The following is a 21,597-nucleotide window of genomic DNA, read 5'->3' on the forward strand; positions in this document are numbered from 1 at the left end:
TTTCAATGTTTATATATTTTATTTCAAAAAAATATATTTTGTACTCATGTGAATTTTACCGTCTTTACGAAAATTTCTATTCATTTAACGTTTCTTAAGTTTAGCTTATCACACAGGTAGGTGAAAATATATTTTATCTCTTTTTCAAACACCGTTAAGTTGTAAAAAACCGAAAAAAACCGAAAGAACCGACTAAAACCAAAACCGAAAAAACTGACTTTGCGTGGTTTGATTTGATATTTAGATTTAATAAACCGACATAATTGGTTTAGGTTTTTTTTAATGAAAAACCAAACCAAACCGACCTATGTACACCCCTACTTCTAAGTCATCAAGAATCGTGATTGAGTTCAAAGGTTAGTTTTTTCTTGATTTTATTTTGTTAGCTTTTCGAAGAAAGGAGCAATTTAAGTTATGATAATGGAGGTTTTTTTTCCAAACATGAAGAACAATAATAAAGAAGAAGACAATTGAGTTAATATTTATTTTTTCCAAGTTTATTTTAACACATGACCAATTTTTATTGGTCAGTGCTGTCTAAAAGCTGCATCCACGCGCCTAACATAGGTGAAATCACGGACTCAGCCACGTAGGCCGAAAAGTGGTAAACAATTAACTAAAAAATAAGTTCGGGGGTAATAGGACCTTAATAAAGGTTAGGTGTGTCTCAGGGATTTTGGGCATATGCTGGGGTTACTTATGCATTTTCCCAAAAGGAGAAAGGAAAAGTCAGTTTGAATAAAAAAGAAAGGAGGAAAATTCTTAGCTTCTTATCAATTCACAATAATGCATAGACTTTTCCAATCCCAAGTCTTTGCAGTACAGTTCTTAGTCTTCTGCTTTTTTGGAAAATCAAGAATTGTTTGAGATCTTAATATTTTAGTTTAAATAAATCCAGTTATATGTTTTGCTGCTATTGATGTTTCTTTGTACAAAAGGGTTCATCATGGATTTGTTTTCTTGGTTTTTTGTCTACATTTTTTTTCATTTTTGTGCTTTGATTCAGCACAAGGACAGACCACATCCCACTCAAGTTGCACAGAGGAATTCCAGTGTGGAAATTTAAGAAATTTGAGTTTTCCTTTCTACAAATCTACTCAACTTGATTGTGGATTGTGCAAAGTGGATTGTGATGTTAGTCCAAATCCTATTATTGAATTAGAAGGGGTGAAATATCAAGCTCTTGACAAAAGTGATGTTATTGTCAGACTTCAGGACTCTAGTCTTGGAGAACTTTTGAAGAACAGCAGTTGCCAGATTTTTGAGAAAAATGTCTCTATCTCTTTTAACCCTTCAATCACATATAGATTGGATAGCTTACTCACTTTGTACAAATGCTACAGAAGCCAGGAGAGTACACATGAAAAAATTTTCAACTCCGAAAGTTATCAAAGTTACAATGTCTGTGAAAGTTTTATACTACACTATAACACATCTGTCAATTTTGTTCAAGAATTTGATCTTCCTAGTGGCTGTTTCTTTATTCAGTTGCCCGTGTCACGGAGTTTAGAAGCAAAATCAAATAATAGTGGCTTATTTCATCTTCTAACTGATGAAGTTATACTAGGATGGACTGTGTCTGATGAGTGTAATCAGTGTTATTATACAGGAGGAAGGTGTCAAACTGATAATACTACTAACAAGTTTCATTGTGCTTATACCTTTGTCCTAGGTAAATAACTATTTTCTTGGTTCACATTAAAGGCTTTGGTTCTCTTTTCCCTTGGTTTAACTTAGATTTGCATTGTTTACTATAGATGCAGGAAATAGAAAGACGAAAGTGATTGTCACAGGTATTTACCTACAAATTTGTTGTCCATCACAAGATTTTAGCCTTTATAGGTTTATTTCTTCAATAATAATGATAAAAAAAAAGCTAAATACTTTTATCCCTTTTTCTCTTTCCAAATCTTTCTTTTGTAAATAACACTTGTCTTAGTTGAATTGCCTTAATAACAGACTATATTCTTAGTGCATGACTTCAATTTTTTCCACAGTCGGAGTTTTCTTGAGCTGTTGCACTGGAATCTTGATTTTGCTCTTCTGCTTTGGAAAAAGGACTTTCTGGTACAAGTGCCTCATGTTTTGGGAATCTAAAGCTGAGGATCACCGAAATATCGAAGCATTTCTGAAGAATAATGGGTCATATGCTCCAAAGAGATACACCTATTCAGAGGTCAAAGAGATGACTACTCGGTTCAAAAACAAACTAGGCCAAGGAGGATATGGTAATGTATACAGAGGAAGTTTGCAGAATGGGAAACATGTGGCAGTGAAGGTCCTGAATGAGCTAAAAGGAAGTGGTGAAGAATTCATTAACGAGGTGGCGAGTATTAGCAGGACATCACATGTTAACATTGTGAGCCTTGTGGGATTTTGCTTTGAGGGTCGCAAAAGAGCTCTAATTTATGAATTCATGCCAAATGGATCTCTTGAAAAGTTTATCTATGAGGAAAGATCCGACAGAGTTCGCCAATTGGATTGGCCAATACTATACCAAATTGCACTAGGCATTGCTCGAGGATTGGAGTACTTGCATCGTGGTTGTACCACTCGGATTTTTCATTTTGATATAAAGCCTCATAATATCCTGCTTGATGAAGATTTTTGTCCTAAGATCTCTGACTTTGGACTAGCCAAACTGTGCATAAAAAAGGAGAGCATTGTTTCAATGTTAGGTGCACGAGGGACAATCGGCTATATTGCTCCAGAAATCGTTTGCAGAAACTTGGGAGGTGTCTCTCACAAGTCTGACGTCTATAGCTACGGAATGATGGTCCTAGAGATGGTAGGAGGAAGAAAAAATGTTGATGTTGGAGTTGATCGTACGAGTGAAATCTACTTTCCACATTGGCTATATCGACGAATAGAGCTTGACGAAGAGCTTCAATTAATTGGGATAATGAATGAAGAGGAGAAAGAATGTGCAAGAAAGACGGTGATGGCGAGTTTGTGGTGCATACAGACTGATCCCTCAAGTTGACCATCGATGAGCAAGGTTGTGGAAATGTTAGAAGGGAACCTAGACTTTCTGCAAATTCCTCCAAAGCCGTACCTATATTCTTCCTCAAGAACTGAGGTAATTTCATTGGAAGTCGAGCTGGCCTAGTCTTATTTTGCTGTGAACTTTTAGCAAAAGCTGTATTTTTCTTCGACAACTGAATTTATTACTAGTTTCTCTGTCCTATTTTATGAGACACTTTCCTTTGTAATCTGTTTTCTACTGTATCCAGTTGAAGTTCAAATAATCAAGTACTTCCTTCATCCCTTTTAGTTTTGTCTCTTTTTTCCTTACTTCTTTGAATATAATTAGCTAATTGTTGTGGTGGATTGTGATTAAATGGAATCATGCCAGCCCTTGAGGCTGGGTTGGGCTGGCCCATGGGCCAAATGAATATTTTGAAAGCCCTTTTGGGTCTGAGGGGATATCTTAAAATGAAGTTATCCTGGATACATATCAAGTCATTTTCTTTCACTAGGCCTGAAAATGTAGTCTTGTTATTTCTGCAGGACTTCAAGTCTTTCTGTTGACAATAAGGTGCTTTGAAGATTCCCTCACAGCCCTTAATATACGTTTAAACAACTTTTCCACGTTCACCATGCTCTTAAAAGCACAAGTGCAGTGAACAACTGAATTCATAATTTTTCCTCTTGTTGATATAGGAGGAGACTTTTGCTTGACCAGTGGGAGGATTTAATATGACTTACACTTCTTTTATATGCTTTCTTCTGATCAGTTACTTAGTTGAGGCAAAGGGGAGAAATGATTCAAGTTGTCCAAAGTCCTTTACATGTGGAAATCTTACTGACCTGAGCTTTCCTTTCTCTCTTTCCACACAACCTGACTGTGGAATAGTGCCCATCTCTAGTTGTGATGCTAAACCATATCCGAGAATCCAACTGCTTCCTGGAGGAGATTCGTACTATGCTTTAGGAAATCCATTTAATTATACAGTTTTTCTCGGGGACCCCAAGCTTCATGCCAAGTTGAGGCAACACAAGTGCCAGGCGTTTAACAAGAATTTCTCCCTTCCAAACTCTTCTTCTATTTCTTTCATACTTCTCCTATTGAATTTTGTCAACTTCTTCAAATGCAACATCACTAGTAGTAGCACCCCAAACGTTACCCACACGAATGACCATTTTGCTGGTTATAAAAGGTATAATGATTGTACAGGCTTCAGCATATACTACAAGCTTCGCCTAGGTGATCATGAAGATGTTCATGCTGGCAATCTTCGAGCCAACTGTTCACTTAACAGATTGCCAATTGGCTCGATATCAGATGAAGGTGGTTTGTTCAATATGTTAAGCGCCGGTTTTCTAGTACAATGGAAACTGTCTGCGGACTGTTACAAATGTCACTATGGCGGAGGTCAATGCCAGACCGATATAACCAACAAATTTCATTGTTCATATCCAAATAATCCACATGATCATCAAAAAAATGATCTAAATGCTCAAGGTCTAGTGCATATTTAATAAATTTCTTTCTCATTTTCGTATCAAATATTGATAATATTTCACAGAATTTTCCCTCTTTTTTAGATGCAAAAATGAGTAGAAGCAAGTTGGGACCGACTCTGGGAGCAGGTAGTTAAATATCCACTAACTGCAGGGTTCTTTATTATTTCAGCATAATCATGCATATCATTTAAATTTTCTTCTTCATTGTGGTAAAAATTCAAAAAATTGGGGAGACATGTACTTCAGATTACAGAACGTATGGATAATGAAGTTAAGTGGGCATTCTTTCTACTTGTGATGTTTTCCTTTCTTTCTTTTTTCTGAAAACCTTGATAACTGACTGCATTTTTTGTAGATATCTGCTATTTGAATAGTCCCTAAAGCAAACTATACTTCCCTGATAGTGCATAAGACATTCAGAATTAGTTATATTTATAGTCTCTGATGGTGCTGACTTCATTTTGCTTTCCACAGGTGCAGTTCTGTTTACAGTTGGACTGTTGGTTTTACTCTTTCAGAGAGAAGATTTTGTGGTACAAATACATCAGGTTTTGGGAATCTAATGCTCAGGATCACCAAAATATTGAAGCATTTTTAAAAACCTATGGATCGTGTACTCCAAAGAGATACAACTATTTAGAAGTCAAAAGAATCACCAGTGGCTTCAAAAATAAACTGGTCAAGGAGGATATGGTTCTGTATACAAAGGATGTTTGCATAATGGAAGTCATGTGGCTGTGAAGGTCCTGAAGAAACTAAAAGGCAGTGGTGAAGAATTCATTAACGAGGTAGCAAGTATAAGCAAGACCTCACATGTTAACGTCGTGAGCCTTGTGGGATTTTGTTTTGAGGGATGTAAAAGGGCTCTCGTATATGAATTTATGCCAAATGGATCTCTTGAAAAATTTATATATGAGGAAAGATCCGACAGTGTTCGCCAATTGAGTTGGCCAATACTGTACAAAATTGCACTAGGCATAGCTCGAGGATTGGAGTACTTGCATCGTGGTTGTACCACTCGGATTTTGCATTTTGATATAAAGCCTCATAATATCCTGCTTGATGAAGATTTTTGTCCTAAGATCTCTGACTTTGGACTGGCCAAATTGTGCATGAAAAAGGAGAGCATTGTGTCAATGTTGAGTGCACGAGGGACTATCGGTTATATTGCTCCAGAAATTGTTTGCAGAAACTTGGGAGGTGTCTCTCACAAGTCTGACGTCTATAGCTATGGAATGATGGTCCTAGAGATGGTTGGAGGAAGAAAAAATGTTGACGTTGGAGTTGATCGCACTAGTGAAATCTACTTTCCACATTGGCTCTATCAGCGAATTGAACTGGACGAAGAGCTTCAACTAATTGGGATAATGAATGAAGAGGAAAAAGAATGTGCAAGAAAGATGGTGATGGTGAGTTTATGGTGTATACAGACTGATCCCTCAAATCGACCATCTATGAGCAAGATTGTGGAAATGTTAGAAGGGAAACTAGACTCTCTGCATATGCCTCCCAAGCCTTATCTTTATTCTCCCTCAAGAACAGATGTAGATTCATCAGTAGTAGAACTAGCCTAGCCTTTATGTGTTCATATCTCAGCTAATATCACTGCAGTCACATTTTGTTATGGAATTGTAGCAAAAACTGGTACTGTTACAGGTTCGGTTTCTGATGTGTTTAGATGTCTTTGAATGTAAGAAGCTGTAAGTTGATGTTTTTCTTAATGATTTAATGCTAAAAGAAGAGTGATTTGCCTAGAGGAATGTCAGGATAATAAGCAGACCTAATTAGTGCTTTTCATTTTACCTGTTCAGCATATGTCTGACTATAAGATAATTTCCAGACAATTAGATAATGGGATTGCCTTATTGGTTAGCCCAATTGTGGTCTGGAGCCTAATTCTAACCCCAAAAGTTAGCGCAAGTGATGAGATCTTTCCAAGACCAAATAAGGAGACTACAACAAGATACTCACTTTGTTCAAATGCAACAGAAGCTAGAAGAGTACTCATGAAGAATTTTTCAACTACAAAAGTTACAATGTCTGTGATAGTTTCATACTACACTATAACACATCAGTCAATTATTATCCAGGATTTCCTCTTACTAGTATCTGTTCATATATTCAGTTGCCTTTTGGCAGCAAGTTCAGCAGAAAAATCAAATTATACATGGCTTGGTGCCTAACCCTTTATTTAATAGGGCTGCACTAGATTTTTTTTGGGGAGCTTTTGCATATAGTCACTCAAAAATAGCTTAATTACGCTTCATAGATATAGTTTGGTAATTACGATTCGTAGCTACATGTTATAGGGAGAAGAGTGGCGAGCGAGATTGGGAGAGGGAGGAGAGAGGCGAGCGAGAGAGGGCAGAGAGTGGAGAGAGACAAATTGTATATGTATATTTGTCGAATTGTATATGTATATCTGTCGAATAATTGTATATATGTAACTGGTACACATTTGTATTTGTATATCTGGCGAGCGAGATTGGGAGAGGGAGGAGAGAGGCGAGCGAGAGAGGGAAGAGAGTGAAGAGAGGCGAACTATATATGTATATCTGTCAGATAATTGCATATATATAACTGATATACATATGTATTTATATATCTGGCAAGAGAGATTGGGAGAGGGAGGAGAGAGGCGAGCGAGAAAGGCCAAAGAGTGGATAGAGATTAAGTGTATTTGTATATATGTCATATAATTGTATATATATGTGTATAATTTGTAATTGTATATGTATAAAAGAGGACAAGTGACGTAATTAAAACTAAAATTAAGCTGTGAGCCGTAATTAATTCAAACTATAGCTATATTAGCTAATTAACTAGTATATGCTTGCTTTTCCGCGTAATTTTCCCTTTTTTTTTAAGTCCATTAAAAAGACCGAGGCCTTTTAGCCCAGCCTAAGAAAGCCAACCGGCCCTTAAGACTTGACTGAAGCTGGCCCATGGGCCAAATGTAGTTTTGTTATTTCTACATGACTTCAAGTCTTTCCTCACTGCCCCTTAATATACGTTTTAACAACTTTTCCACATCCACTATGCTTTTAAAAACGCATAAGTACTTGTGAACAACTGAATTCATAATTTTTCCTCTTGTTGATATAGGAGGAGACTTTTGCTTGATCAGTGGGAGGATTTAATATGACTTACACTTCTTTAATATGCTTTTTTCTGATCAGTTACTTAGTTCAGGCAATGGGCAGAAATGATTCAACTTGTCCAAAGTCCTTTTCATGTGGAAATCTTATTGGCCTGAGCTTTCCTTACTCTCTTTCCACACAACCTGACTGTGGAATAATGTTCTTATCTGGTTGTGATGCTAAAACATTTCCGAAAATCCGATTGCTTCCTGAAGGAGATTCGTACTATGCTGTAGTAAATATGTTTAATTATACAGTTTGGGTTGAGGACCCTAAGCTTCATGCCAAGTTGAGGCAACAGAAGTGCCAAACTTTTAACGAAAAGTTATCCTTACCATACTCTCCTTCTATTTCTTTTGAAATTCTCCCAGTGAATATTCTCAACTTCTTCAAATGCAACAGCACTAGTAGTAGCACCCCAAACATTACCCAGAAGATGAAAGATCATTTTGCTGGTTATAGAATGTACAATGGCTGTAAAGACTTTAGCATATACTACAAGCTTCATGGAGGCGATGATGAAGACGCGCGAGCAGACAATCTTCCTGCAAACTGTTCACTTATCAGACTGCCGATCCGCTGGAGATCAGATAATGGTAGTGTGTTCAATATGTTAAGCGCCGCTTTTTTTGTAGAATGGAAGATCTCTGAGGACTGTAACAAATGTCACTTTGGTGGAGGTCAATGCCAGACTGATATAACCAACAAATTTCATTGTACATATCCAAATAATCCACATGATCAAGGTCATCAAGAAATTCTCTCACTTGAAAAAGTTCAGTCACTTAGTGCATACTTCTTAGTGTCCTTTCTTCTCTTCATATCACATATGTATAATATTTCATAGTGTTTTTCCTCTCTTTTTAGATGCAAAAGCGGCTAGAAGCAAGTGGGGACTGACTCTGGGAGCAGGTAGTTAAATATCCATTAACTGCAGGGTTCTTTCTTCTTCATTGTGGTAAAATCTCAAAAATTGGAGAGACAAGTACCTTAGATTACACAACGTACCGATAGTGGAGTTGAGAGGACATTCTTTCTCCTTGTGATGTTTAATTTATATTCTCTGATGATGCATGACTTCACTTTGCTTTCCACAGGTGCAGTTTTGTGTACAGTTGGACTATTGGTTCTACTCTTCTTCTTCAGAGAAAAGATTTTGCGGTATAAGTGCCTCAGGTTTTGGGAATCTAATGCTGAGGATCACCAAAATATTGAAGCATTATTGAAGAACTATGGGTCATATGCTCCAAAGAGATACAACTACTCAGAGGTCAAAAGGATGACCAGTTGCTTCAAAAACAAACTAGGTCAAGGTGGATATGGTTCTGTATACAAATTAAGGAACTCTGCAGNGTGGCAGTGAAGGTCCTGAATGAGCTAAAAGGAAGTGGTGAAGAATTCATTAACGAGGTGGCGAGTATTAGCAGGACATCACATGTTAACATTGTGAGCCTTGTGGGATTTTGCTTTGAGGGTCGCAAAAGAGCTCTAATTTATGAATTCATGCCAAATGGATCACTTGAGAAGTTTATCTATGAGGAAAGATCCAACAGAGTTCGCCAATTGGATTGGCCAATACTATACCAAATTGCACTAGGCATTGCTCGAGGTTGGAGTACTTGCATCGTGGTTGTACCACTCGGATTTTGCATTTTGATATAAAGACTCATAATATCCTGCTTGATGAAGATTTTTGTCCTAAGATCTCTGACTTTGGACTAGCCAAACTGTGCATGAAAAAGGAGAGCATTGTGTCAATGTTAGGTGCACGAGGGACTATCGGTTATATTGCTCCAGAAATTGTTTGCAGAAACTTGGGAGGTGTCTCTCACAAGTCTGACGTCTATAGCTATGGAATGATGGTCCTAGAGATGGTTGGAGGAAGAAAAAATGTTGATGTTGGAGTTGATCGCACGAGTGAAATCTACTTTCCACATTGGCTCTATCAACGAATTGAACTGGATGAAGAGCTTCAACTAATCGGGATAATGAATGAAGAGGAGAAAGAATGTGCAAGAAAGATGGTGATGGTGAGTTTATGGTGCATACAGACTGATCCCTCAAATCGACCATCGATGAGCAAGGTTGTGGAAATGTTAGAAGGGAAACTAGACTCTTTGCAAATGCCTCCCAAGCCTTACCTATATTCTCCCTCGAGATCAGAGGTAGATTCATTGGAAGTGGCCCAGTCTTAATGTGTTCATATCAGTGTAGTAGATCAAACGTTTAAGTCGACTACCAGGAGAAGTTTCGTTCAATCAATGTAGTTGTAATAATCTATCTAGATCTTCAAAGAAACGATTATATTTAACGAAGATTCAAATTTGTGCTGCAATTATCTTTATTCATCAGGGATGTAAAATTGTTACATGTAAAATGAAAGGATCTAATGACTTTACATAGTCAAAATGCAAAGTTTCCCAGATTTCCATGACAAAGAAGAAGGAAAAGCTAAGTTCAAAGAGAACTCTCAGACTCTTAATCTTGATTTCTGAGAAATTTCCTAATCCACTAAGTTGACTGGAAAATAATAATTAAAAATAAATAAAATTCCACTGAACAATTAATTTAATATCTAGTATTCCTTTTCTTGAGGTAGGAATTATTTTGTTTGAGCATAGAATAATTCCATATGACTTTTAGTCTTCTTCTTTTGTTTGCTTCCTCAATTTTTAGTCTTCCTCTTTTGTTTGCTTCCTCAATTATGAGTATTTTTCCATGATTTCTTCACCTCTGATATGTCTTTTTCGATCAACTTAGAGATGTTTTTCCTAGTAGAGCTGAGGGTCTATCAGAAACAACCTATGTTACTTCCAAGGTAGGGGTAAGTTAAGGTCTACGTACATTGTACCCTCCCCAAACCCCACTTGTGAGATTACACCGGGCATGTTATTGTTATTCATTTGTTTGTCTCCTTAATTATGATTCATGTAGTCATTGGTTTTTGGAATCTGATTTCATTTGTTGTTTACTATGTTTAAGTGACCTCACCTTATTGTTGTTGTTGTTAGGTTCCTTGCATAATAGTAATAACTTTACTATTCACACAGTGGCATAATGTATATATAGTACCTGATAGCCTTCAATCAAAATGATTTGTTCTGCATTCATTTTTTATGCAGCAGTGAAGACATGAAGGACGATGGTCTATATCGTCTATCTGTCAATATCCAGACGCTGAAGAATATGATGAAAACTAACTTCGACTAAGTCATTGTAAGTGAGTCTATTTTTCAGTTATAAAAGCATAAAGCAGAAGGTAACTCGAACGAGTTTGGAATTGAAACATACTTGATTGATATATGTACACTTGATACAATTAGCTGTTGTCATGCTTTTAGCAGAAAAGTATTGTGAAACAAAATTCAATACTCATTCCACCCAATTTATGTCCAAGTCCTTGAGTTTCATGAGCCATTTCTTTGCATCTTGTGCAACAAAAGGTTTAGACGATGTCATTTCACAATTTACATCATTAGCTAACAATTCAACTTTCTTCTCTTTGGCAAGGCTTGCTTGTCTGTTAGGATGCCTTACCTTAAGTGATAGAAGACGCGAAACTTCATGAAGGCCACCCCATTTTTCTAATGCACGAGCAATATCATAGCGACCTATAAGAGATAACTTGAAATAATCAGCACTAATTGTGAGGTAAAGAACTAGAGCAACTCTAGGCCTGGGAAACATTGTGTCTTGTGACACACAGATGGGATCCACATATCTGATTGTCCCAATGTCAACCACCATTGTTGGTCCGGGACCATCGAACTTCCTCAAGATGAGTTACACTTTCAAAACATGTACTCCCTGCGTCCCAATTCATGTGACACTCTTTTCTTTTTAGTCAAGTCTCAAAAAGAATGACATCTTTCTATATTTAGTAACAATTCAACTTCAATCTTTTTATTTACTCTTACAACAAAAATTTATGTCTTATTTTAGACAATAAGTTTCAGAAGTCTTCTTTTTTTCTCTAAAAACTCCTTACCTGGTCAAACACCTTCATATAAAATAGGTCGAAGGACGTAGTACCATAACCAAAACTATGGAACCCTATGACGTTTAGTACTCATCAAGTTACAAAGCGATGTAGTTTGCTGATCTTGATTATTTTGACTGAGCTTGGAAGTGGCACATTTTCTTATTCAGTTTTCCATCCACTTTGTAAGTGGCTACTAGAAAAGAAAGATGGTTATTTTTTCTTGTATAGAAAAATTGTTCTGGTAATTGATAGTGGAGGTGTGTTTTGATAAAAAGTTGGTGATAGTTCAGGTAGGAAACTCGAAAAGAGAGATACTTTAGCCGTGTTTTTGACCTTCACTCTTATTTCTTCCATTTTTGTAGGGCAGTGAGTGAAGAGGAGTGAATTATACCAAAAAAAGGAATAAAATCTTGTAATCTAGTTCCATACCTGCACGTTCGAAGGACTTTCTACTAGGCATATATGATAGATCCATTCCCCAGTTCTTCTGGAAACGACTGATCTGAAAAATTGCAGATCATTTCCAAGCTTAATCAAAATAATCAAGAAAATATGAAATGCAACAAGAAGGTTGGTTAAATCTTCTAAAACTCCATTTTTTCCTGCATTGGTCAGTATCTTAAGCTGGTTTCCTTGTTGCATGTATTCATAGCTTTTGCAAGAAATGAGAAGTTGATAATACGTACGAAGAACTGTTAACTAACCTCCTCTTGTAAATTTTCCAAGCTATCCCAATAACCTTTTGGTTTGCGGTGTTTGTAAGCAAGAGATAGATTCATCAATGAAGAAATTCTTCTAAAACCTCCCATACGTGTAATCGCCTTCTCAATATCCACTCTTCCATGTTTCCTGAGTTGCTTTCTCATAGGCATAAATCCTTCTTGTCCATGTTCGGAGATAAAAGCCAAGAGCTCAGCTTTAAGAACTTCAATATCCCTCTGCAACCCTGGAACTTTCGGCCTTTGTCTAGTGAATGTAAACTACTACTATCTGAATTCTGCCCAGCTTGCCTATCATAATAAACAGATGAATCCTTCATTGATGAACTAACCGATGCCTCTCGAAATTCATCATGGTTAAATTTCTCAAGAGGTTTCTCAGTCTCTCTTTCCTCAATGTAATCTCTGATTGCACATAAGTTTGAGGGAAGGTCCTCGTATATGACCTGAAAATGACAGAATAAGAGCAGAAGAAAGCACATAAGGCATTCTAATTTATAATATTTTCTGCAGATTTATTGATGCGAGTTAGGCACAAGATCCGCTTAACATAAATTTCGATGTTTAGTGGATGACGAAGGGAGTAGACATGGATACAAACCTCTTCCATAATTGCTTCAGAAAGAAATGAATTCTTGTGCATTTTTGACTCCACACTATACTTCAATAGAGTATGATGACTGCCTAATTGCTCTAAGATCCATTTTCCTTCAAAAGAATCGAAATCTCCTTCCACCTGCTCAAAGCTAATTTCTTGTTCCATGAGTTCAGATAAGTCTAGGACAACACGTGCATGGAGTACCATGTATAGAAGACCCTTGCATCCTTCCTGGAAATGGACAAGTAGAAGCATCACCTAATATTAGAGAAACATATCTCGTTGCAATACACAACGTATTCATTTCACAGTTGCCCCCAAAATTATTCATTCTGTCATTTACCTGAAGAATGCGAACTTTGTTGTTGTCTCGTGATAAGATCTTACTGATCGCTAAATTTGGAACTATTCTGCAACAATTTGGGATGAATTACCATTAGTATGATGACCAATCCAGAAATTATATTAGAAGAAAGCCCTGAAAACTTACTCAGGAAGACTTTCATAAGCAGTCAAAACATTCCATACTTCGCGAACTGGTGCTTTTACTGTAATACTAGCAACAACGCAACGATGAACACCTCCATTTTCCTTCACCCCAAAATCAATTTATCAAAGGGACTACCAAAACAATACAGCTTCACAGGAAAAGGTAAGTCACAGTATACAGTCTATTAATTACCAGTAGACCATCAAATCTTCGGAGATGGACTTCATCCACCACACATGGCTTGTCAAGTCTGCAAGTTTTCCCAAATACTCCCCAATTATTACTCACATCACTTGTAACTGGTGTCGATGGGCCAAAAGTGACTTTGACAAACTTGTCCTTTAAGTTTTCACTGGAAGATTTATTTTTGTGGGATATGACATGATCAATATCTGTCTTAGTGGAAATAAGGTAAGAACCAGGTTCCTCTTTGGTAACATTCTGATAGCCTTGATAACTGTTTTCAGCTCTACAGGACAACGCTTGAAGATTTTCCGGGAGATCTGACCTGATAATCCTCTCCAAGAAAATGGCAGGAAAGTTGAACCTAGGTATGACACTAACTTAATAACTTAGTATAGCTGTTGAAGACCTGACAAGGAAACTAGATAGATGAGAACCAAGAAATAACTATGTTTACAAATTGTAGTCGTTGAAGTCTAGTTTCAAACGCTTCAAACCGATTGAAAATTGGTAGTGGCAAATAAAACCCAAAGGAAGAGCCAAAGCAACTCATATCAGGCCAATCCTACCTTATTTTCTGAAGAAAAGGCATTTGCAAGTCTCTACATTACTCTTGAAGACAACATAAAAGGAAAATTAGAAATAACAAAGTTCTGTTTCCTTCGATAAAGATTGTACCTTGTTCCAACTCTCGCAGACCATTTGCCTTCAAACTTCTTGAAGTCACCATCAACCATGGAGAAATGGAGCTTGCGGACATTATCCTAAATTTGTAAAAGAGCAACGTAAAACACAACTCTTGATTCAGACAGGCATGGACTGTAGACATATATTAGAATGTCACAGCTCAGACGAACTATCATACACACAGATTGCATATGCTTACCGATTTAATGAATTCTTGGAGATCCAATACAACGCGAGCTTCTATGTGCCAATAGAGTGATCGTTGGATACCTCTTTGCTCCAACCAAATACGTCCAGGATGTGGACAAGGGATTCTCCTACTGTGATTAACAAGTGATTCATGCATCAGTATGTAGTGCAAAGTATACCCCAAAAAATCACCATAACCATGACGATATGACAAACAGAAAACTTCAAGATAATCTGGATGTTACCAAAGACTCCAGAGACACCCAATTCAGATATCCATCTCTACCGTTAGTACCGAATGTGTTTATTCCGAATTGTACCAGAAGAACAAAGTTCAAAGACAGCCTCTCATTGCAGTAAGTTGTAGGCATGTCTCTGATTCCATTGAACGGCTCACAACCCATAGAAGATTATATGTTCAAAGTATGAACTTCACCAAAAACAAAATGTGGTGTTTGAGCTAGCTTGCCTGCACTTGACTATTCTGCTAGGTACCTGTTAGCTCCTCACTAATATAGATACCAAGTAACTCTGTCTATCAAGGCTATAGGAAGAAATCACGTAGCATTTTTTGTGCCTCTGTATTTTAAGCATAAGACCTCACGGTTCTCCACTCACTTCATTGATCACTAGGTCACACCCCTCGGTAACAAGGTCGAATGTAGAGTGTAGGATGCTGGTTCGGCAAAACCAGTAATTTTGGTTCAAATCCTATATTTCTTTTAAGAAATACATCTAATATGTAAAAAGTCGTAATACATAAACATACACTCAAACTGGCCTCAACTCACACATAAGCACTATAACTTTGAGAGTGCACATCTAGAAACCTCAACCAGTGGCGAAGCCAAGATTTTCACTAAATGGGTTCAAAAAAATGAGTAAGTAAATACACAAAGAAACTGAAAGGAGTTCAACATCTACTATATATACATAAAAAAAATCAATTAATTTTTTGATTTGGGACAAAATCAGCAAGCCTTTCATAATCAGTAAGAGCATTCCAAACAGAATCAACATCAGCATTCACCAAAATCTCAGCTTTAATCTTTCGTTCTCTCCACGAAACAACTTCCACTTCACATCCAACATTTTTCTCTACTCCCATTGCATCTCCTCCTAAAAAATCCCCTTTTCTATAATAATAAGTTTTAAAATTCTCATTCTTCGAATCGAATTTAATGTATTCCAAAGACGAGAAACTCGATTTCCATGAACAAATTGATGAAAATTAGTTGTTGATTTCATAGTTTTTTGGTTTGATTGTGAAATGGAAATGCAGAGAATATATAGAGTGAAGTGAAAATGAGTTGATTTAAAATTGAAAATTATTACCAGAATAGTGGTTATTTCTGTTATATATATAGATTTGATTGACAGTTAATTATTGACCACATATATGTTTGGATAAAGGGGACAAAAATGAGTGGTCACAAAGCTTATGTTAATTTATTTTATTTTTCTCTTTGAAACGGAGTTCGTATTTCAATTTTATGGGTTTTGTGCAGGGGAGAACTTGGTGGAGGGTTTGTGGGTTCCGATAAATTTAGTGATTTTTTAGTATATGTATAAACTCGTAAACTCCTAACAAAATTGATTGACAACTAAGTGGTAAGAAAGGCATCATGAAAATGTTTTCCACGAGTTGTGGGTTTGAATCTCACGATCAACAAAAAGTAAATGAAATTTAGAACCTCCAAACTCCTAATTCTGACGGAGCTACTATTTTAAGAGACGAAATCCGCACTTTGATCGTACATTAATATCTTCAAAAGGTTTTGCAATCAAGCAAGTAGCTCATGCATACAATTTGCGAGTTATTCTAAATATAGCAATTTTTTTCTATAAATAAAAAAAAAATCCATTTATTTTGGACATTAATCTTAAATAAAATCTCCCTTCCTTCCTCCGACTTATTTTTCTACTTCTCTTGTTGTTGTATTATATTTCATTTTAATTTGTTGGTCATTTTTTTAGTCAGTTTAAAAAATGTATCTTTTCTTTTATAATATTTAAATTTTAACTTTTAATCGATATATTTAAGATCATAAAATTAAATGATATTATTATATATTTTACGTATGTTTAATTTATCTAATAGATGAAAAAATATTCTTTACTATTTTAAAATTTCGTATAAGTTAAAATTAGGAAGAAAAAAAGTTTGAAAACGATAGAATACTAACAATTTCTGGATGATCTTTTTTTTTTCCTTTAGCTATTTTGACGGCTATGATTTATCTATGAAAAGTACTCGAAAATATGGAGATTGCATTGCATTATAGTGCCATTATTATGGCTTCAATTAGGGGTGGACATATCTATAAAAAAAAAATCAGATTGAATTGAATTAATTTGGTGTTGATGTCTTTTTTTAAAAAGTTCGATTTTTTGATTTGGTGTAAGGATCTCCTTAACCAAAAGAAGAAAGTCAAAGTAGCAATTAAATTATTCATGAACAAATCAAAGTAGCAATATATTTACAATTAAGATAGTTAACTGTAAATATTAATTTTCAAGAGAAATCGAAACGTATTTTTGAGGATGTACGTCATGTAAAGGAACTCGTGTTCGTCTTTGTATTTCTCGAGAAATAGTTGGAGGCACAATGTTCTTAACAAAAATAAATATAATCTTTTAAGCACAATATATAAATGTTCCATGGTGAGACACATCATTACTTACTTATACTTTGATTTTGTCCTCATTTAATTTTTCATCCGCATCGAAAAACCGTTTTAAAAACACCGAATTAAACCAAACCAAAGTTGAAAAAATTGAACCAAACCTAATTAATTCGATTCATATACATTTTTCAAAACTAAAGAACCGAACGCACACCCCTAGCTTCCACATCACTGGTCTCTTTCAGGTTTCAACAAACAAACAAAAATATCACAAATCACAATTAGTACACGTATAACAATTCATACTCCAAAGTCTAAATATCTAGCAAAAACAATTCAAACCTCCAAGATTCCATCAAAATCAATCTCAAATCACCAAAGCACCAACATATTTTGCACTGAAATATCTAACAAGAAAAAATATAACAAAAGTTGTAACAATTAAAACAACATACTCCCACATACTAAGGTACGTAGACTTTATTCCTACCTTGAATAAGAGGTCAAATTATTAGCTTTTACCATAAAGGAAAGACTTTGAACTATAAGGCGATAAGCTCATTAAGCCAAATGTTAATAGTTTTGTAATGCTTTTCTACCCCACAAAGATAGGTGTAAGATCTACGTACGTACATCCTGCCTTCTCCAGAACCCCACTTGTGGAATTACAAAAACGTTTAATGAAGCTTTGATAGATGTGCTTCCCCTTTATTGTTAGTCATGATCTTACCATACACCACTTCAAATGGATTCCTCATTTGGTTTTCTAAAACGTGAGCTGAGCTGTTGATTCCACTTTTGGAGTATCTAAATTACATCAACTCCGAATACAAGCCTAGATCGTTTGCACAGTTCCTTTTCCGCAAATCAACTAAGTTGATTCATCCGCGCAAAAGTTGGTCAATGCCAGCTCATGTGAAAGTTGCAAATACCAACCAAGACCCTCAATTCACAAAGGCGTTAAATGAAGCTCGAGTAGATTACCTATACAACAAGTTGTAGTAACAAACTTCCAAGTCAACTAACAACATTGAAGTTCAACATATGCCAAATAGGAAATTCTAGTGAACAATGCAAGTCCATAAAAGTTACCTATATTTCAAGGCAGAGACTATTCAATGAAAGAAATGAAAATGACTCCTTTGACAACATGAGGAGAAAAGTCCTTAGTTGGTTTAGTCACCACAGAAGATCGAGTAAGGAATTTTGTTTACTCATTCAAACTCCAAAGTTATATATGCAAATAATACTAAGCACATATTATATGATATGTTGCTTCTCATGTTGTTGCTGTTGTTTTTCTTCTTTTAAACATAAGGGGTCCTTACTCGTTAATCGTCATGGATTTAGTTTCTTGGTTTTTCGTCTTCATTTTGTTGCATCAGAGGTGTTTTGATTCTGTTCAAGGACAGAACACACCTTATTCAAACTGTCCTCAAGAATTCCAATGTAGCAGTTCAGAAATTCTGAGTTTTCCTTTCTATAAGCCCAATCAACCTGATTGCGGATTATGCAAAGTTGATTGTGATACTGCTCCACATCCGATGATCGAATTGGAAGGAGTAAAGTATCAAGTTCTTGGAAAACAGAATGTTTTTGTCAAAATTAAGGATCCTGTTCTTGAAAATCTCTTAAAGGAAAAGAGTTGTCGATCTTTCGAGAGAAATCTATCTCTCCCACTATCTCCTATAATCACCTATAGTGTCGACCCTTTCCTCAACTTGTTTAAATGCAATACTAGTAATGATATCTCGTACGAGGGCTTTCAAAGTTACAATGGTTGCGAAAGTTTCACATTATACTATAACCATTCGTCCGTTTCTTCTGTTGGATCTACTCTTCCTACTAAATGTTCAATGATTCATTTGCCTATGGTGTCAGGTTATGAGTCAAAATCGAACAATAGTAACCTGTTCGATATGTTGGCTGCTGATGTTTCTCTTGGATGGACAATATCTAATACATGTAATCAATGTTATTCGAGTGGAGGACGATGTCAAGTTGATAGTAACAACAAATTTCTTTGTTCTGTTACTGATCAAGGCAAAGGTATTCAAGAAGTAAAATATATCTGATTCCTTCATCTTAGTACTCTTTATTTATTCGTTTTTCGTATTGCAGGAAAGCATCTTCGTATAACATGGATCGTTGTTTTAGCCACAGGTAACTCTTTTGTAAAACTGTACTAGTTGCATTGTCTCGAATAGAGACTCTTCACCGGTGTATGACTTCATTTTCCTCTGTATAGTTGCAGTTCTCGGCTGCATTGGAATCTTGATTTTGCTGTTCTGCTTTAGAAAAAAGATTTTCTGGCATAAGTACCTCAGGTTTTGGGAATCAGAAGCTGAGGATCATCGAAATATTGAAGCATTTCTCAAGAACAACGGGCCATATGCTCCAATGAGATATAGTTATTCAGACATCAAAAGGATGACTAGTAGCTTCAAAAACAAACTAGGCCAAGGAGGATATGGTTATGTATACAAAGGAAGTTTACATAATGGAAATCCTGTTGCTGTGAAGGTTCTAAATGGACTAAAAGGCAGTGGTGAAGAATTCATTAATGAGGTATCGAGTATCAGCAGGACATCACATGTTAACATCGTGAGCCTCGTGGGATTCTGTTTTGAGGGTCGAAAAAGAGCTCTAGTTTACGAATTCATGCCAAATGGATCACTTGAAAAGTTTATCTATGAGGAAAGATCAGACACAGACAGAGTTCGTCAACTAGATTGGCAAGTACTGTATAAAATTGCATTAGGCATTGCTCGTGGATTGGAGTATTTGCATCGTGGTTGTAACACTCGAATTCTACATTTTGATATCAAGCCTCATAACATACTACTTGATGAAGATTTCTGTCCTAAGATATCTGACTTTGGACTTGCTAAACTCTGCGTAAAAAAGGAAAGTATAGTGTCAATGTTAGGTGCACGAGGGACTATCGGTTACATTGCTCCTGAAATTGTTTGTAGAAACTTGGGAGGTGTCTCACACAAGTCTGATGTTTATAGCTATGGAATGATGGTGTTAGAGATGGTTGGAGGGAGGAAAAATGTTGTTGATCGAACGAGTGAAGTCTACTTTCCAGATTGGCTTTATCAACGAATTGAACTAGACGAAGAACTTCAATTAATTGGGATAATGAATGAAGAGGAGAAAGAATGTGCGCGAAAAATGGTGATAGTGAGTCTATGGTGCATCCAAACTGGTCCTTCAAATAGACCATCTATGACTAAAGTTGTCGAAATGCTAGAAGGGAACTTAAACTCTTTGCAAATTCCTCCAACACCTTACCTATATTCCTCCTCAAGGTCAGAAGTAAAATTGATCTCATCAGTAGAAGAATCGAGTTCCCGATCAACTCTCTCTACCTCCACGAGGTAGGGTAAAGTGATTTGTGTACGTACGTTTTTCCCTCTCTAGACCTCATTTGTAGAATTACACCGACTATAATGTTGTTAGTTGTACAAAATTTCTTCATAGTGTTTTGGATGGTTGCTTTAGTCTTTGCTTTGTTAGAAATATGTAAATCAACTAACAACCTTGAGGGTCAAAACAAATGTGTAAGATTGATTATCTTTATTTATTTATGGTAAGTAAGATTGACTGGAAAATAATTATTACAAAAGGCAAGACTAAATAAAATATGGCTTAGTTTTTTTGTTTTTTTTTTTTGAGGTGGGAAATTTTTTGTTTGAGCATATGGGATAATTTTATATGACTTGGTCTTATTCTTTTGTTTGCTTCCTTAATCATGATTTATTCAAATGCAACACTAGTATTACTAACCACAATAGAAGGAAAAAAAAGGATCAATTATTTGAAAAAATAAATTTACTCACATTCAGTACAACAATATATTCAATAAATCTCGTAAGTAGAGTTTGGAAATGATAGAATATACACAGATCTTACTCATATCTTTGTGGATAGAGCTGTCAAAATGGGCTGGCCCAACCCAACCCAACCCAACCCTAACGGTATAATGTTGTTAGTTGTACAAAATTTCTTCATAGTGTTTTGGATGGTTGCTTCTTTAGTCTTTGCTTTGTTAGAAATATGTAAATCAACTAACAACCTTGAGAGTCAAAAAATGTGTAAGATTGACTATTTTTATTTATTTATGGCAAGTAAGATTGACTGGAAAATAATGATTACAAAAAGCAAGACTAAATAAAAATATGGCTTCACTAATCATGATTTATTCAAATGCAACACTAGTATTACTAACCACAATAGAAGGAAGAAAGGATCAATTATTTGAAAAAATAAATTTACTCACATTCAGTACAACAATATATTCAGTATAATCTCGTAAGTAGACTTTGAAAATGATAGGATATATACAGATCTTACTCCTATCTTTGTGGATAAGAGAGAGGTTGTTTTCTAAAGACACTCGACTCTTTTATTCTCATAAATGAAAATATATCATGAAATATCATAGTTTTGAAATGTCTTTTTTTTTAATCGTGACAATTTGGTATGGTTTGTGAGTGATCCAATAGGACA

At 35.8% G+C, this 21,597-nt stretch overlaps 3 protein-coding genes and 3 pseudogenes across 3 annotated transcripts in view; 5 read left to right on the top strand and 1 right to left on the bottom strand.

Moving 5' to 3' along the window:
* LOC125866689 (LEAF RUST 10 DISEASE-RESISTANCE LOCUS RECEPTOR-LIKE PROTEIN KINASE-like 2.1) overlaps positions 1-3,261 on the top strand; it is a 30,814-nt gene extending 27,553 nt beyond the window's left edge. Inside the window, exon 5 of the mRNA XM_049546995.1 lies at positions 2,736-3,261. Coding sequence (XP_049402952.1) covers positions 2,736-2,983 — 248 coding nt within the window. The 3' untranslated portion in view covers positions 2,984-3,261. The remainder of the gene's footprint in view (positions 1-2,735) is intronic.
* Positions 1-9,802, top strand: part of LOC125868880 (rust resistance kinase Lr10-like) — a 41,915-nt pseudogene extending 32,113 nt beyond the window's left edge.
* Positions 3,679-6,213, top strand: LOC125866688 (rust resistance kinase Lr10-like; annotated as a pseudogene).
* On the top strand, positions 7,493-8,476 carry LOC125866690 (LEAF RUST 10 DISEASE-RESISTANCE LOCUS RECEPTOR-LIKE PROTEIN KINASE-like 1.1). Its single transcript, XM_049546996.1, has one exon. The coding sequence runs from the start codon at positions 7,609-7,611 to the stop codon at positions 8,452-8,454; it is 846 nt and encodes a 281-aa protein (XP_049402953.1). The 5' UTR covers positions 7,493-7,608; the 3' UTR covers positions 8,455-8,476.
* A 1,065-nt stretch (positions 9,803-10,867) lies between the features above and the next one.
* On the bottom strand, positions 10,868-15,743 carry LOC125868881 (uncharacterized; annotated as a pseudogene).
* Positions 15,744-18,095: 2,352 nt separating this feature from the next.
* LOC125867572 (rust resistance kinase Lr10-like) lies at positions 18,096-20,504 on the top strand. The gene is made up of 4 exons (XM_049548117.1): positions 18,096-18,278; positions 18,964-19,131; positions 19,204-19,245; positions 19,331-20,504. Exons 1-4 carry the CDS (start codon positions 18,233-18,235, stop codon positions 20,467-20,469), a joined length of 1,395 nt encoding a protein of 464 aa, XP_049404074.1. The 5' UTR covers positions 18,096-18,232; the 3' UTR covers positions 20,470-20,504.
* The last annotated feature ends 1,093 nt before the right edge of the window (positions 20,505-21,597 follow it).

Source organism: Solanum stenotomum, chromosome 6 (assembly GCF_019186545.1).
Source record: "Solanum stenotomum isolate F172 chromosome 6, ASM1918654v1, whole genome shotgun sequence".
Taxonomy (NCBI): domain Eukaryota; kingdom Viridiplantae; phylum Streptophyta; class Magnoliopsida; order Solanales; family Solanaceae; genus Solanum; species Solanum stenotomum.